This window comes from Melospiza melodia, chromosome 1 (assembly GCF_035770615.1).
Source record: "Melospiza melodia melodia isolate bMelMel2 chromosome 1, bMelMel2.pri, whole genome shotgun sequence".
In the NCBI taxonomy this organism is placed as follows: domain Eukaryota; kingdom Metazoa; phylum Chordata; class Aves; order Passeriformes; family Passerellidae; genus Melospiza; species Melospiza melodia.
Window position 1 is genome coordinate 83,795,750 of NC_086194.1, and position 16,087 is coordinate 83,811,836.

The 16,087-nt window shown below is 42.9% G+C and overlaps 1 protein-coding gene across 1 annotated transcript; it reads left to right on the forward strand.

Moving 5' to 3' along the window:
• Positions 1-861: 861 nt before the first annotated feature.
• On the forward strand, positions 862-3,139 carry NHLRC1 (NHL repeat containing E3 ubiquitin protein ligase 1). Its single transcript, XM_063179823.1, has one exon. The coding sequence runs from the start codon at positions 862-864 to the stop codon at positions 2,203-2,205; it is 1,344 nt and encodes a 447-aa protein (XP_063035893.1). The 3' UTR covers positions 2,206-3,139.
• Positions 3,140-16,087: the final 12,948 nt, after the last annotated feature.

Below are 16,087 nucleotides of genomic sequence, written 5' to 3' on the forward strand. Positions count from 1 at the left end.
TTTTAGGGTGTGTAAGAGCTGTGTGTACCCTCTAACTACTCTGAGAATTCCCTGTAAATACACCTAGCAAAAGGAGCACATGCTGTCCATGCACCTTATGGAAATGTGTGCACGTGCCTGTCTGAGAAATGTGTCTACTAGTGATGAATGGAAATATTTTCTAAATTTTGCCAGAACAGTGGGAAAATACAATGAAACTGAGGTATTCACAGGGATAGAGTACATCTCCTTTGAAGACAGCTTCAGAGAGTTGGGATTGCTCAGCCTGGAGAAGTCCCTGAGGAGACCTTAGAGCAGCCTTCCAGTACCTGAAGGGCCTGCAGGAGAACTGGAGAGAGATTTTTTACAAGGGCATGTAGTGACAGGACAAGGGGAAATCTGACAGAGAGTATGTTCAGGTGATATATTAAGAAGAAATTCCTTAGTGCAAGGGTGATGAGACTGGAACAGATTGCCGAGAAAAGCTGTGGATGCCCCATCTCTGGAAGTGTTCAAGGGTTGGATGGGGCTTTAAGCAACCTGATCTATCCTGGTCATCCCTGCCCATAGGAGTGGGATTCGAACGAGATAATCATCAAGGTTCCTTCTTATCAAAACCATCCAGTGATTCCATGATTCTGTAAAATTGTGGCTTAATTCCTTATTCCCCTGACTCTGGTAGGGGATAAAGAGAGCTAGTAGTGGTACGATAACTTGATAACTAGATGTCTGTAAGAATCTGTAACAATTCTTACAGTACGGTAACTCGATAACTGGATGTCTGTAAGAATTCACACACCGGTGTGTGTGTGAATATTCTGGCGGGTAGTTGAGTATCCTGGTGGATATTTGGATGTTCTGGTGGTATATATTCTGGTTCATATGAGCACGGGTGGGTGTGCGGGTGTGGGCGCAGGGACACCCGGCGGGACGCTCCGGGCCCTGCTCCGCCCCCGCTGGCCCGCAAGGGGGCGCGCGCTCGCCTCAGCCGCGCTCAGCGCCCGCCCCGCCGGGCCTGGGGATCCGGGGCCGCCGCGGGGCTCCGGTCGCTCTCCTCAGGCGGGGATGGCGGCGGAGGACGAGGCGGAGCTGAGCCTGCTGGAGTGCCGGGTGTGCTTCGAGCCGTACGGCCCCGACGGGCAGCGGCGGCCGCTCAACCTGCCCTGCGGGCACGTCCTCTGCCGGGGCTGCGTGGGGGCCCTGGCCGGCGCCGAGCGCCAGAGGCTGGAGTGTCCCTTCTGCCGGCGGCTCTGCGGGCCCGCCGACACCAGCGAGTGCCGCCCGCTGCTGCAGCTGCTGGAGCTCCTGGGCCCCGCCGGCGGCGGCCTCGCCTCGGCCCTGGGCAGGAGCGGCGGCGCGGCGGCGGCGGCGCCCCCCTCGGGGCTCGGGCTGCGGCTGTGCCTGGGGGGCTGGGGGTCGCTGGTGAACCCCACCGGAGTGGCGGCCTGCCCCGGGTCCGGCCGCCTGGCCGTGGCACACGACGGCAAGAAGAGGATCCACGTCTTCGGGCCGAGCGGGTTCTGCCTGCGGCGGTTCGGGGAGCGGGGGGACGCGAACAACGACATCAAGTACGCGCTCGATGTGACGGTCACGTCGGACGGACACGTGGTGGTCACCGACGGCGGGGACTGCTCCGTGAAAGCCTTCGATTCTGAGGGAAGGGGGGTCCTGGCCGTGCGGGAAGGCTTCTGTTTGCCCTGGGGCTTGGATGCCGCCGCCAAGAGCGAAGTGATCCTGACCGACTCGGAGGCTGGCGCGCTGTACCGCTTGGCGGCCGACTTCCAAAGGGGGGAATTAAAGAAGTGCCAGATGATCCGTTCCCGGCTTGTCAGCCCCAGAGCTGTCGCTGTCTGCCAGAGCTCGGGAGCTGTCGTGGTAGTAGAGCACCTGAAAGCCCGAGGTCCGAGCAAGGGCAGCACCCGAGTGACGATACTCAGTGCGGAGATGGATCTCATCGGCCAGGTGGACAGCTTCGGTCTGAACCTCGTTTTCCCCTCCAGAATATACGCTACGGCTGTGGCCTTTGACAGAGAAGGTCGTGTTATAGTAACAGATGTTTGTAGCCGGGCTGTCATATGCTTAGGGAAACCTGAGGAATTTCCTAGCTTTAACCCTCTAATTAGCCACGGGCTTTCTTACCCTGTCGGACTGACTTACACGGCAAACAATTCCCTCGTCGTTTTAGACAGCGGTGATCATTCAGTGAAAGTATATAGCTCTACCTGAGTGGGCTCAGATGCTTCCTGCTGCAGGCTCAAGCTGCTTCTGGCCATAAAGCATGCGGAGTTCTGGAGTTTGTAGGAGTGGAGGGAGGAGGCGGTTGTGGGGCTCTGAGTGTGAAATCACCCTCCGACCAACACGCCGTGCTTCATGCGAAACTTGTGTCACGTCTCTTGCCTACCTGTGGGAGAGGACCTGGCTGTTGCTGCCTGTAGCCAACAACAAATCAACCAAACAAATCACTTAGCATTTTAAAACTATTCTATGCCTTGACAACCAAGTGGTTTTGGTTCTTTTTGACACGTAATCAAAGACCAGCAAGTGTGAAAGTAATGCATCATTTATTTACATTTCCCAGCACATAGTTACCACTATGCTTAATTAAGTATAGATACACTCCTGACAGAACTGTTTCCAGGAATTGTGCACAAGGAAGGAGATTGCCTTGACAGAATGATAGGAGAAATGGAAGCCTCCATTCAAGGTTGCATAAATCCAGCTAAAATCATTGTGATGGAGGAGCTACCACTGATGAGTGAGTTATGAGAAGTGAAATCATGTTCAAAGTCTATTTTTTCCAGGAAAATGCATTTCTGGGGCACTCTTTTCTCTGCTAGTTTATTCCCACCTTTATTAAGGTTCTACTGGAGCACTTTGTCTTCCTCTAAAATGCCCAAGTCTGTGTCTTTACCTGGAGATAATATGGTGTGTGGTTACACAGCGTGGGCTGCTTTGCCTAAAAGCCTCTTGAAATATTCACATTTAGACCACAAGTAAGTTTGAGTTGGCTCTGCTGCTAACACAGCTACATGTAGGAGGTTTTCAGCACTACCTGCCCCTGTTTTGCCATTAATATGGTGCTTTTGCACTCCCAAACCCCAGGATTCAAATGCAAATTGAAACGTTAGTGAGAGGTAAGCCTCTTTTTTTTTTTTTTTCTTTTTTTTTTTTTTTGTAGCTTCCAAATGAGATTTTGTTGATTGTGAACACACAGGAGATTTAGATCAGTTTATATTCTCTCGTTTTATTCACAGTGATATTATATTCTCATTTATATTCTCACAGTTTTACTGTGGACATGAGTCCTTTTGTCTTATTGCACAGTGGAAATTAGGGTACATAGGGCTTATTTTGAGAAGGATTTAATACCCCCACTAGAAGTCACTGCTGCATTTTTAGGCATTTATGTGCTGCTAAAATGATTACTTAGATGGTTCAGCATTAAAATGAAGTTAGATATAAATGCAAATGCTATCTGAGGTAAAGATGAGTAGGTTAAAATGGCATAAAACTTTTGGGGTAATTTCTTTTTTTTAGTAATTGAAATCATTAATATTAACTAATTTGAAATTCACAAGAAATCTATCAGTACATTTTTTATCTGGCTTTTGGTCTGACTTCGGGGCATTCAATAACTGCATGTGTTACAGCACCAGTGATTTACCAAATGCTAGCATTAAATTGGAGCAGTTTAGCCCTCTAATTCAGCCAATGTGTTAATCTGTCTCATGTCAACATTTATATAAACAAAACAAATCTATTCATTGCAGCTATTTGTAAAGGTTAATTGAACAGTGACCTGCCAATAAAGTGTGATTTGCTTACTTCTATATTTTAATAATTTAGTGATAATTCCTCATGTTTTTTCATCATGTGTTTCCTTGTTACACCATCATTTCTGTATTGCAGTTGCCCTGTAGATTGTTTTTTCTTCTGTTTGGTGATATGCTGCAGAAGTTGCTGTAGGGCCATTTTTTGCTATTGGAAATTATACAGGCATGCACAGTTGGTATTTTTCAGCCTTCTCTACTGCCTGGCCAGAGAGCAAGTGCCTTTGGAAGAAGCAGAAATCCTCCTTGGCTGTTGTGCAGTGTGAGCTGTATGGCCCTGAGCAGGAGCCCAGCTGGGAGGTCAGGAAGGAAGTTTACTCAGAGAAGGAGACCCCTGGATTATGTATCCCTTTCTAGACACCAAGGAGACTCCTGCCTTTGATAGAGCCAATTAGATAACACTTCCTTTGGGGGACTGCTGTGTGTCAGAATGCATGCAATGCCATCAATGCTGTATTCATACATAATTAATACTTTGTCACAGTAACACTTCCTCTGAACCATGGGCTGTGAGCTTTCATCTTCTCAAACCTTTGTGTGCACCAGGAGCTTGGTTTTGCTACTAAATTAATGGATGGGAAAATTTCCTAGGACCTACTGCCACGTAGCAACTTTCTAGCAGCTGAAATGCTGATTTTTAAACATTTGACTCGTACTGTTTTAAAATCTGCAAAAACTCCCATTGTTGCCCATTCTGTTCCTGACTCCTTTGGTAACTAGAAGTCACTTGATTTTGGGTTTGTAAGAAAAATAAACTTTGAGACTTTATTCTACCTAATAGATTTTTTTCTTTGTGCCATCTCCTGTAGTCTCTGCTTTACCTGCCTACTGAAAGCAAACTTCTGTGAACAATACAACTGTTTTCTTTTTATTCTACAACTTGGTGCTTAGTGTTGTACAACCATTACATTCTGCCTTAATTCATTTGATGCAGGTGCCTAAATTGATAAGCCATAATGAACTGTATAAAAACAAATATTAAAAATTTTGAGTTCTTTGGTGCTTAAGGGAAAATGCAGCAGTAAAGCTGAAATCTTTCTTTTGACACAAAATTTTGTGTTCTGAGAGAGGGATGGCAAATGTTGAAGGGCCCATGGTTGAACTGATTCCTTAGGTTTGGGGTCTGACTGGCTGTGCTTGGAATGGGGATAGCTAGATGTGTGCTTACCTTTGGAAAAGAGTGGTGGCCATTCCATCTAGAAAGGAACATAGGACTGTGTCTAGATGCTTCAGTGACAATTAGTGTTGAGTTTATTTTTTAAAAATCCATCACCTTTGCATAACTTTCTGCACCTCATGTTCTAACCATTGGATTAAAACCAAATAAATATAATGGACAGTCTTCCTTTAGTGCCGTGTCTTCAGTCCCTAGTAGAGATTGCTATGTCTGTTGTACACACACACACACACACACACACACACACACACACACACACACACACACATATACACACAATGCAATTCCTATTTGGTTTATTTTTAAGCACTGATCTTGTGTTGCATATAAACATATCAGGGTATGTTACAGGATTAAGGAATTAAAGGAGTCCGAGGAGTTTCAGCAATGCATATTGAGATGATATTCTCTAACACATATATTTTTTGTTTTGCTTGTGAAGAATATAATTTTAAATAAAGAATGTATTATTTTCAGATCAGTGAATAAGGGAGAAAGGGTGGAAAAAAGAGTAAAATTTATTTCATTTTGGCCATTGTCCATTTGAGCACCTGTCCATTTACTCCAGTCACATTGCTGTGCACATCAGTTTGATCTTTATATTTTCCCAAGGCATGCATGGAACGTCCCTGTAGCATTTTTTAATATGGACTGATTTCAGGGGAAGAGGAGATCTCCTGTAATATCCAGCCCCCAAACCACTAGGAATGTTACAGAGCAGGTCCATCAAGATGATAGCCTATAATATAGGAGACCTTTCAATTCTGGAAGGATTGATGGAGGTCAAAAAGCAGCTTTCTTCCTTGGGACCATGGGTCACAGTGCTGTTGCACCCCACAAAGGAAGAATCCCCTCTCCTCTCCTCTCCTCTCCTCTCCTCTCCTCTCCTCTCCTCTCCTCTCCTCTCCTCTCCTCTCCTCTCCTCTCCTCTCCTCTCCTCTCCTCTCCTCTCCTCTCCTCTCCTCTCCTCTCCTCTCCTCTCCTCTCCTCTCCTCTCCTCTCCTCTCCTCTCCTCTCCTCTCCTCTCCTCTCCTCTCCTCTCCTCTCCTCTCCTCTCCTCTCCTCTCCTCTCCTCTCCTCTCCTCTCCTCTCCTCTCCTCGGGTTTTTTCATCTCCTCGGGTTTTTTTTCCCTGACTCTTCTCAGACTTTACCTGTCACCTGTGAGTCACAGCTTCCCTCCACAGGAGCAAAGCAAAATTACAGATATTTTTCAAGTGAGTTCTTGCTTTTCATTCAGGCATCACGGGAGAACTGACAGATCGTTTCGCAGAGCAGCAAGCGTTTCTTTGATAGTGTTACATAAACATCCAGGCTTTCTCTAAAGTGCCTCCTTTGTGTAACATGTCTGACTCTCCTGGACAGCTTCAAAGCTCTCTAATACTGGAGAGGTTCTCAGGGAGCAGATGATGCATTGCACTTACACCTCTCTGTGAGGCAAATACAGTACAAATGTCTTGGCCCTGCAGCTGCAGACAAGAGCTGAGAATCGAGGGAAGCCTTTGGCAGACTTCAGGCTAGATCTTAGAGTTCCCATCAAAAGGTTACCTTAATAAGGCAGGGAGAGTCTGTGTTTAATCACCCTCTTGTCTGGGAGGTGCCTTCCTGATTTTGGAAGATGTTTTGACGCTATACTGATGATCTTGTTACTAATTCCTTTGGTGTTTCCTACAAATCATGGAAATTAATACTTTTCCAAACCACAATGTATTCCTAGATAATTGCTTCCAGTGTGCTCCACAAAAGAGTGTGGTTTTGAAATGCTCAAATTTCACATTAAGGATAGAAAGGAGGAGATCAAGTCTGAAAAGGAAAAGAATTGAATGGAAGGTGTCTGTGGCTTAAGCAGAGGGTGAACTCCACCAGGTCAGAGCACAGAGCACACCCATCATTCCCGCAAAAGGAATGCATTCTTAAGAGGTGAAGCATTTCAGCCTGGAGAATGGACAAGATGATAAGGGCTGTTGCCTTTTGATTAGTACCTACCTCTGCATTTGAACAGATCTTCCAGCTACAAGTAGACACTTTTCAGATGGCAATCCTTAGGAGAGCTATCAGTTACTTGTAGCTTTTATTATCTGTTAGTTTGTAGCAAAAATCTGGGCGGTGGGGGGGGGGAGATAAAGATTTGGAGCAAACTAGGCTTTTTAGGGAAGTATGCTCCCTGTAATTGAATAAATACATATGTAGCATTTTCCTAAAGATCCCCATTAATGTAGGCAGTTTTTATTCTTTGTTCACAGGTGAGCACTATGTGGGCAGAGAGTTGAGGTGAGAGAACAAATCCTGCTTTCATGGAATATATTTTTTAAATCAGGAAACTATTGCTTGTCACGCGATTCCATAAAACATTTAAAATACTTTAAATATCATTATATGCCTTGTAATGAATAAAGGGTAAGCAATTTTAAGCAAGACTTAGGATTAGAAATCTAAAATTATAACTGAGAAAAAGAAAGAATTTACTTTGAGAAAACCAACCAACCAAAAAGAGATAAAATGTTTTTTATCAAATCTTGCTTTTAAAACTTCTAGTACAAAAAAAAGGAAGAAAAAAAAAAAAAGCCCTTGAAAGAAGTATACCCCTACATAATCACAGGAGGTAACTCTTACTGGGAATTTTTCCAAATATAAATAGATGAAAGATAAAACCCATTTGATACTCACTTAGCATGATTTCCTGAATAATATGGACTATGGAATTTAACCAGTATTAACCAGTATTTAGTAACTACTGATCTGTACTACCAGTAAAAAACAAAGAACAATTGTGTCTTTTACCATCACAGACTAAGGCACTGTCATGAGAAGAAATATAATGTCATTAAAATATGCTTTATAAGAAATCTAGCAAAGAGAGTTAGACAGATTAAGTATTAAAAATATATAATCACTTTAATATGAAAAGGATGTGCCTGGTTGCCTTATCTGTCATTGTCCTTAATTAGGTAGGAAATAGGGCTCTTCAGTGAGTTCTCTGCCAACTTCCCCTCAACTTACAGCATGACATTATGGAGCCAGAAGTATTTAAAGTACGTGTATTAGTCTTTTTCTATTCCTAATATTACTTGAACTGACTTGTTTGAGTTGAGGCTTGCTCTGTCATGAGCAGTTTATCTGTGCAGTCATGAGTACTGCAAATGGAATTGTCCACATAAATAAAGGCTGCAGGACTGGGCTTGAAGTCAGGGAGATTCAGGCTGGTGCAGAGGTTTGCCCTGGAGAAGTCTTTGCAGCAGACTTTATGATGACAATTTCTGGGAATGCTGCTATGAGGTTTTATGTGCTGAAAGTCTTGTGCATGTTTAGAATACATTATGAGCAATTATAACTTTCAGCATCAGAAATCCTTTGTGAAAGACATTTATTGTAATAGTTTAGCTTTTCTTATTTATTCTTTCATAATATGGAACCCTTGCTTGGTTCCTAACAGTCCTTTAGACTGAGTGGAGCAATACCACACTCCCCTTTTGGCATGTGCAGTTGCTCAGTAACCAACAAGCTGGGGCAAGACCCACATTGGACCAGCTTCAGTGCAGAACTTATACCTGAACATGTCTTGCAGATCCTACAGAGGAGGTTTTCAGTCTTAGCCAACAGTTTAGAAAAAGTGTGAGTTTTACACTGTAGTAGAGATTACACTGTAGGTTCTAGTCCCAAGAAGACTGTGTGAAAAGATTTCTAAGGCTGCAGGGTAGTTAGCCACTTTTCGTTTTATTTTGCAAGGATTGCTGCCTTTTAAAGACCGAGTGAAAAGTGCACCATTTCTTCCCTAGTATGGCAAATTGAAATTGAATTACTCCAGGCCTAGAATTAGAGCTTTTTGTAATTTATTTTGTGATGTTCATAAAGCTGTTTAGTACTTGGATTATATTATCACTAAAATGCAGCTGATACTATATTTCACATATTTCCACTGTGTCAGTGTTACTGAGATTTTAAAAAAAACCAAACCCAAACCACTTAGAAAAGTGTACCTTGAAGGCAGAAGTAAATCTTGTCTTTCTTGTATCTCTCTCTCTGGATAAATAAAAGCCATGCAACTGAATTATTATCAGACATCTCTATCAAGCCGTGGTCTTTCACCCTTTTGTTTGACTTGACTTAAACCTTAAGTCAGTGTTCTTAATGATAAGGCTAAAGTTTTGATTTCTGAATTTCAATCACATTGTTCCTATTTGTGACTTCTGCACAATCCTTAGCCATTATTCCCAGTGGGTTTAGTCTGTTCCTAAACTGTATTTCTCATTAGCTGTTGTTCACTCACACTGTGGTGTATATGTGTGTCCTCACCACTTTGATTTCAGAAGAAAGGTTAATTCCCCCAGAGGTTCTGTCCATGTTTAGGTTGTGCTGTGTTACTTTTCTAAAACAGCCTTTCATCTTTGCTGTCAGATTAAAGGGAGGAAACCTCAGATCACAATATGAATTGTGGGAAAGGACCTAAGTCATTCAGGGAATGCCTTTGGGAGACAGGCAATGCAAGCTTTATTACAGGAGAGAAGAGGGACTGTAAAATTAAAACTGTGCGTGGACTAACAGTTTTAGGAATCCTTCTACCCCAGCTCCTCATATGCAGCTCCATTTGTAATAGTGACTGTGGGAAAAATTAAATCAGAAGTCACTAACTTGCAAGTCACTGGTTTGTTGGGGCTTTTTCTGTCCTCTGCAATAGCAGCAGGCTGGTCCCAGTGACCATAACACTGTATTGGATTTTGTGAGTGATTGCTATAACTGGTCTGAGTTTTCATAACAAATCAATTTCATATCCAACCGACATGAATCTTGGAAGCTTCCATAGACCATCTGTTCTTCAATTTATATTTTTACCTGCAAAGAGCAAGCCTTTTGTCATGTGTTAAAGAAGATAAATTTTGAAGCAACATGACAACAAAGGATCCCCAGTGCACTCTTTGATAGTCTTCAATAGACAAGTGAGAGTATGATCTGTTGCTGATAATTTTGGTGGTGGTGGTAGTTTTGAGATTATTATTTTTGTATGTTTTTAACTTTGATGGTGGTGGTAGTTTTGAAATTATTGGTTTTGGTATGTTTTCTTCAGTCTAGAGAGAACTGGGAGGAGAAATGATGGGGTGTTTTGTTTTCTAAATAAAAGATTATAAGTCTTATTAAGCACCTTAATTAGCACCTTCGGCACTTGTTTCTACCTTCTACAGGAACTGATGAAACCTGCTCAACTTAATGTGAGTCTTCTTGATGACTTCAATAGACAGCACTCAGATCCAAGATGTGTGCTGAGCTGACTTCCATCTGTTTTAACAAACACAATTCCACCTCCTCTCTCAAGGCTTTGCCTCACTCAGCTTCCTTTCTTTGCTGATGTGCCTGTGTGTAGTGCTCTCCTTTCTAATCTCTTTCAAGCAAGAGCTTCTTTCCTTCTCCACACTTTATCAAGATAACACGTTTGGCCAGAGTGCTTATTTGCTGGCATTGCTAAAACATAATTGCGTAAGGAGGAATTTTGGCTTGGCCAGCATGGATAACAGCTCAGCTTTCTTAGTAAGCAAGCCTGGTGGATGTACTCCTCCCTCCCCACCCTCCTCCTCCTCCCAGGGGCAGGGCCCCAGTTCCAAGTCTCTCCCATGGTTGCCAGCAAAGTTCAGCTTCTCTCTCAAAGCAGAAAGTAAACCAGCAATGGGACTGTGACTAAGTGCAGAGGGGTTAACAGGAAAGATGCTCTTTTGCTCCAAGAGGCTGCTGCCACTAATCAGGCTGTTTATATTTACAGCTTTCCCACTCATCCCTACTGAGCATAAGGCTCACCTCTGAAGACAGAGTCTGAACACTGCTGTGTGTTTGACAGACTGCATGTAGTATCTGTTTGCTAACTGAAGAGACTTGAAGGCTACAGAATCACTTTTCCAATCTGTAGAACTAAGGCACACACCTGCACTCAGTAAATGCATACTAATTAGTGATGCTCTGGACAACGATTGTGAGTCAACTCCCTGCTCACAAGTGCCCTTAATCTCAATTTGGGACTTGCAGTCACAAGAGAACTGCATGGATGTGCTGGAGTGATGCTTGCATACCAGACATTCCTAATCATAAAGATGAAGAGGGGTGAGAACTTTCTGGGTAGGGGAAATAATGGCAGGGCTGTCCTTTCCTTCAGTTCACTGGGGCCTGCCTACTGATTTAAATTGTAAATAACTTTACAAACCACCTGTGGCACTTTGTTTTCACTCAGGCAAAGCATCTGATTTCTACTAATACATAGGAGAAAACTGAAAGGAAAAAAAAGGGAAAAATATCTACTAATTTAACATCAATCCCTTTTCATAACTTAATAGTTATATTAACCACAGACAGATGATGTCAGCTCCTTTGGGACCTTGTGATCTTACTTTTTAAGAGTACAAAACTGTTTCCTTTTTCTTCCCTTTCCACTACCATAAAATATCATCACCATGATGTTTAAACACTGTATAGTGCTACATGTCTGGTAGGGTCAGCAGGAAAGGTTCCCTGTTATCATGTCACCTAACCCAATCAAGCTCACTGTTAAAATTAGCTTAATGTAGTCCTCTGGTCTTCTGTATAAGAAGCCATTCCTCTGGGGGTAGAAGTCAAATAATTTCCAGCCTGAGACAGAAGCATTGAGGTTGGCAGGGACCTTTGGAGTCCATCTGATCCAACTCCCCTTCCCAAGCAGGGCCACCTGGCTGCACAGGACCGTGTCCAGATGGTTTTTGAGTATCTGTAAGGATGAAGCCTCTACAACCTCTGTGGGCAACCTGTTCCAGTAGTCAGTCACTAGTCAGTCACCTTCACAGTGAAAAAGTGTTTCCCAGTGTTCAGAGGGAACCTCCCGTGTTTCAGTGTGTGCCCATTGCCTCCTGGCCTGTCACTGGGCACCACTGAAGAGAGCCTGGCTCCCTCTTCTTTGCGCCCCTCTTCAGATGTATCTATACATTGATAAAATTCCTCCCTTTGAGTCTTCTCCATGCTAAACAGCCCCAGTTGTCTCAGCCCTTCTTCTTAGGAGATGCTCCAGAGCCTGAACCATCTTTGTGGCCCTTCACTGGACAGTCTCCATTATGTCCATGTCCCTCTTGTACCGGAGAGCCCCGAAACGGACACAGCATTTCAGGTGTGGCATCACCAGTGCTGGGGTAGGATCACCTCCCTGGACCTGCTGGCAGTGCTCCTCCTAGTGCAGCACAGAATAAAAGGACTGTAAAAGAGAGTTTACTCCCATTTGTTCTTGTCCCAGTGTTTTTCCTGGAACTTCAGTAGCACCATGCTTTTGACTGAAAGAAAGCATAAACAGCCATATCCCTTCTCAGTCTTTATTTTGCTAGACTAAACAAACTGAACTTTTTTAGTCTGCTCTTCTTTGATAATGTTCACCATTCCACAATTCTCCTAGTAACCCTTTAATGTGTCTGTTCTGTTTTGAATTCCTCTTCCTAAATGCTGTACTGAGTTTTCCAGGTGGAATCTAAGCTATGCTTTTTTATCATATTATCTGTACCTCTTCTTTCATTGTAGGAAATAACTGAAGTGATTACTGAACTACATAGGTTTTCATTCAGGTATTACTTGGTTGAGTCCAGGATGAAGACCCACAGCCCTGCTCTCCCTGCTATAAACAAATTTAGGAATGTATTTGAGCTGGGGATGGAGTGTTCCCTGAAGTAAAAAAGGGGGATACATATAATAGCATACAGGTAATTAACATCAATAGCAACAAAAATGTAAATAAAGCCACCATTTCTTTCCTGAACAACTAAGGTATGTGAGCTACAGAGAACACAACTAGCTGTCAGAGGAAGACAGAACTGTTGCTCATATCTGAGGTTATAATTGCAGGGATGTTAAATTTCCTGCCATAACCAAATCCCTCCCAAGATGACAGTAAGGTCCAGTTTGGGTTCAAAAAGCTTTAGTCACACTTTTGTAGTATAGGGAAATGTATCTGAGCAATATAAAAAATTTTCTTTACTTCTCATCAGTTTCCTTGCTACCTTTACCCCCTTTTTTACTTCCCATCAGTTTCTTTGTATAGCTGCATTACTCTGCTTCTAAGCTAATTTATTTCTATTAATAGAACTTCTCATCTGTAGGTAGTAATGACCATTAAAGTTCCCACAGTAATGTGAAACTATTTTTCTGTTCTAAGTGATAGGAGATGGGGAACAGAGCTCCCTGCCCCCTCCTCTTCAGTGAGTGGAGCAAAGAGATTGTCCTCTGCAAAATGGTCATGGAGTTAAATGTAGCTGAAATTGAGCAGCTCCACTTACACATGGGTCAGTTTCATTTAATGCACTGATCTTGGGATGAAGTTTATAAAAGCCTATTGCAATATTGTTTCAGAGGCAGGGAGAAAATATCAGATTTTTTCAGTGAAATTTCATGTTCTATTTTTCCCCCCACAGCAAGGAACGTTTCAGCTCGATGGAGATGTGACTATGCCTGTCCTGGGAACATTCATTTGTTGTAATTGTTCACCTCTGATCCCAGCGTGAGATCTACTGTGGAGCAGCCAGGGTGGGCATGGAGGCAGAGCTAGGGTCTAGCAGAAGGCATCACCCCAGCGAGGTGAAACCAATCAGGTAATTCAAAACATTTGTAAATAATCCTGAAAGCACAGATTTAGTCTGTTCATCACAGAAAGCCAACTCTGTTCAGAGCTGAGGTAGGTTTAAACTGCAGTGCCTGTTCAAAGCTATTTACCTTGTGTAGCTTTGAGCAGCACCTGTCAGGCAGGGTTATGTTTAGGTGCATATGTTCTGCATTTGTTCTTGATGCTGGCAGTTCAAACTGCTTCATTTTTTTTCTGAGTGTCAGAAGAGCATTTGTCACTGCAGCCCCTTTCTGGGCCCAGAGTGTTGCCATAAATATGCTGGACATAGAGGACAATTTTCATGCCTCCTGCACAGCTTTAGAGACAGTCAAAACAGATCTTTGATAAGACAGAGGTGGCAACCATCCAGCCTGACTAACATCCAGCTTGAGTTTGGAGCAAGAAGGAAGTGGAAAAGCAGCCTGAAAAGTGTCCTCAGACAGGTCACTGGCTAAATACCTGCCCTCACACTCTTGTAAATTCAGTGAATCTGTCCAGCAGGGTTTACTTGCAAAACCTAGTGATGTGTGACAGAAATTTGGTTCCTGGTGTGCAATTATGGGCAGACATTTGCTTTCCCAGGTGCTCTCTAAATTCATGTTATTAAATGAAAAATTCAAGTTTGCCTGCATAATAGGGCATTCATTTGTGTCCTGTCACAAATATAGTCATATTTTATCCCACCCCTCCAATATGAAATATTTCTCCCTTCCATAATGGTCATGCTTCCTTCCTATGTGCTAAATGTTATTTAAAAAAAATGCATGAATTATGAGCCATTCTTCTTTTTCAACAACACAAAAAGTGAACAATTTATCAATTATTTTTGTTAAAGTTACATTTTTTTCCTAACTTAAGTGTAATATATTAGATTATCTGTTGGTTTTATAATATTTATATATTATTTATATATTAATATTACAAATATAATATCTTTTTGTTCATTTTACATCTTTCTGTCTGGATGATGCTATAATGTGTATGGGTTCAAAATAGAGGTTTTTTTCTCTGTTAATTCAAATTCTAAAAAAGGCTTTGTAAAATTTTGGAAATGCAAAACTCTTATTTGGGCCAGTCTTATAAAATACACTCCTTGGGTTAAATTTAGTAGTAACAACCTTCATTGTAAGCATCTCTTGGATTTCAGGTGCTGTAAAATGAAACACTTTGTCTTTCTTTTATCACTTTCAACACCAAAAGAATAGCTCTGCTTTCCATGCCCCCACTGCTGCCAGCTCCTCCTCCCCTCTGGCTCCTGTGACACAAGATGAAGTTGGACGTGCCAGTGACAGCATGCATCAGTCAGGCACAGTAAGGTATGTGCTGGGGATGCTGCTGACAAGATGGATATTCTTGGCAGGCTCCGTGACATTTCTCCTTGCCCTTTGCTGAAGAAAGGAGGTCACTGGAACACCATCAGGGCTTCAGGCATCAACCTGGATGCACAGCATCACTCCCCCATTTCCATGTCATGAAGCAGAGCAATTGACCCTCCTGCTCAGAATATATGGGAAGACATGGGCAAATCACATCAAATCCCATTACCTGTGTTATGCCTTGGGAAGATGAGGAGCAATTGAAACTTCCCAGCAAACCAAAGGAAGGAGCAATGTTTTCTTTATGCTCTTTGCTGAACTGTGGATCAATGGGCAAATAGAAATGCTCTAAAGCAAGAAAGAAGAATGAAACAGATGGAAAACAAGAAAGAGACAAAGGTTAAATCTTCGCCCTAGTAAAGCTCCAAAACTCCTGTTGACTGCAGTAATAGAGAGCCAGAAAAGAAGAGAGGGTGGAGGAAAACAGGGAGAGGAAAAGGAAATCAGGGAAGGATGGCTCCAGATGATTTTATCCCCATTTTCCATCTGAGTTCCCCCCTCCCACCATCAGTCTCCACTTTCTCCAGCTCTCATCTTTTCTCATTGCTGAAGCAGTAAGCTGTCATTTCTCATCCGGTATCTCCCATCCATCCATCAGCATGTCTGGGATAGCTGGCAGCTAATTCCAATGGGTTAGCAACCCATCAGTATCCCTTGCCAGTTCCCACGGGGCATGCAAACTGATCAAGTTAACAAATTCTGACAGGTGAGAGACATTCAGCCCCAGTTGCTACCGGTAGCAAAGAGAGATGTAAAGGCTTCCATATGGTATTCAATGGGGAGATACAATGCCAGAAGAGAAACGTCTCATCAGCCTGAATTCACAGATTGTTCTTTGATCTACCTAATAATCTCATGGGGCCTCTATAACATTACTCTCTTCCTATTCTGCTTTAATGGCAAAGGGTTAGGGGAGACCAGAAATGCTATAAATTCTGCTATAAGCATTCTGCCCAGTAGGCGTGGTCAGGTCGTGGTACAAATGTTGCCAAAAGCCCTTTCTTGAGAGGGCAGAAGTACATGGCAGAACCAAGACAACATTTTTGGCAGCTGTTTCTCAGGGCACACTGATGTGAACGAAAGATTAAAAGTCCCCTTTCTCAACTACCTAACACTTGAATAAATCAGAATTTCATA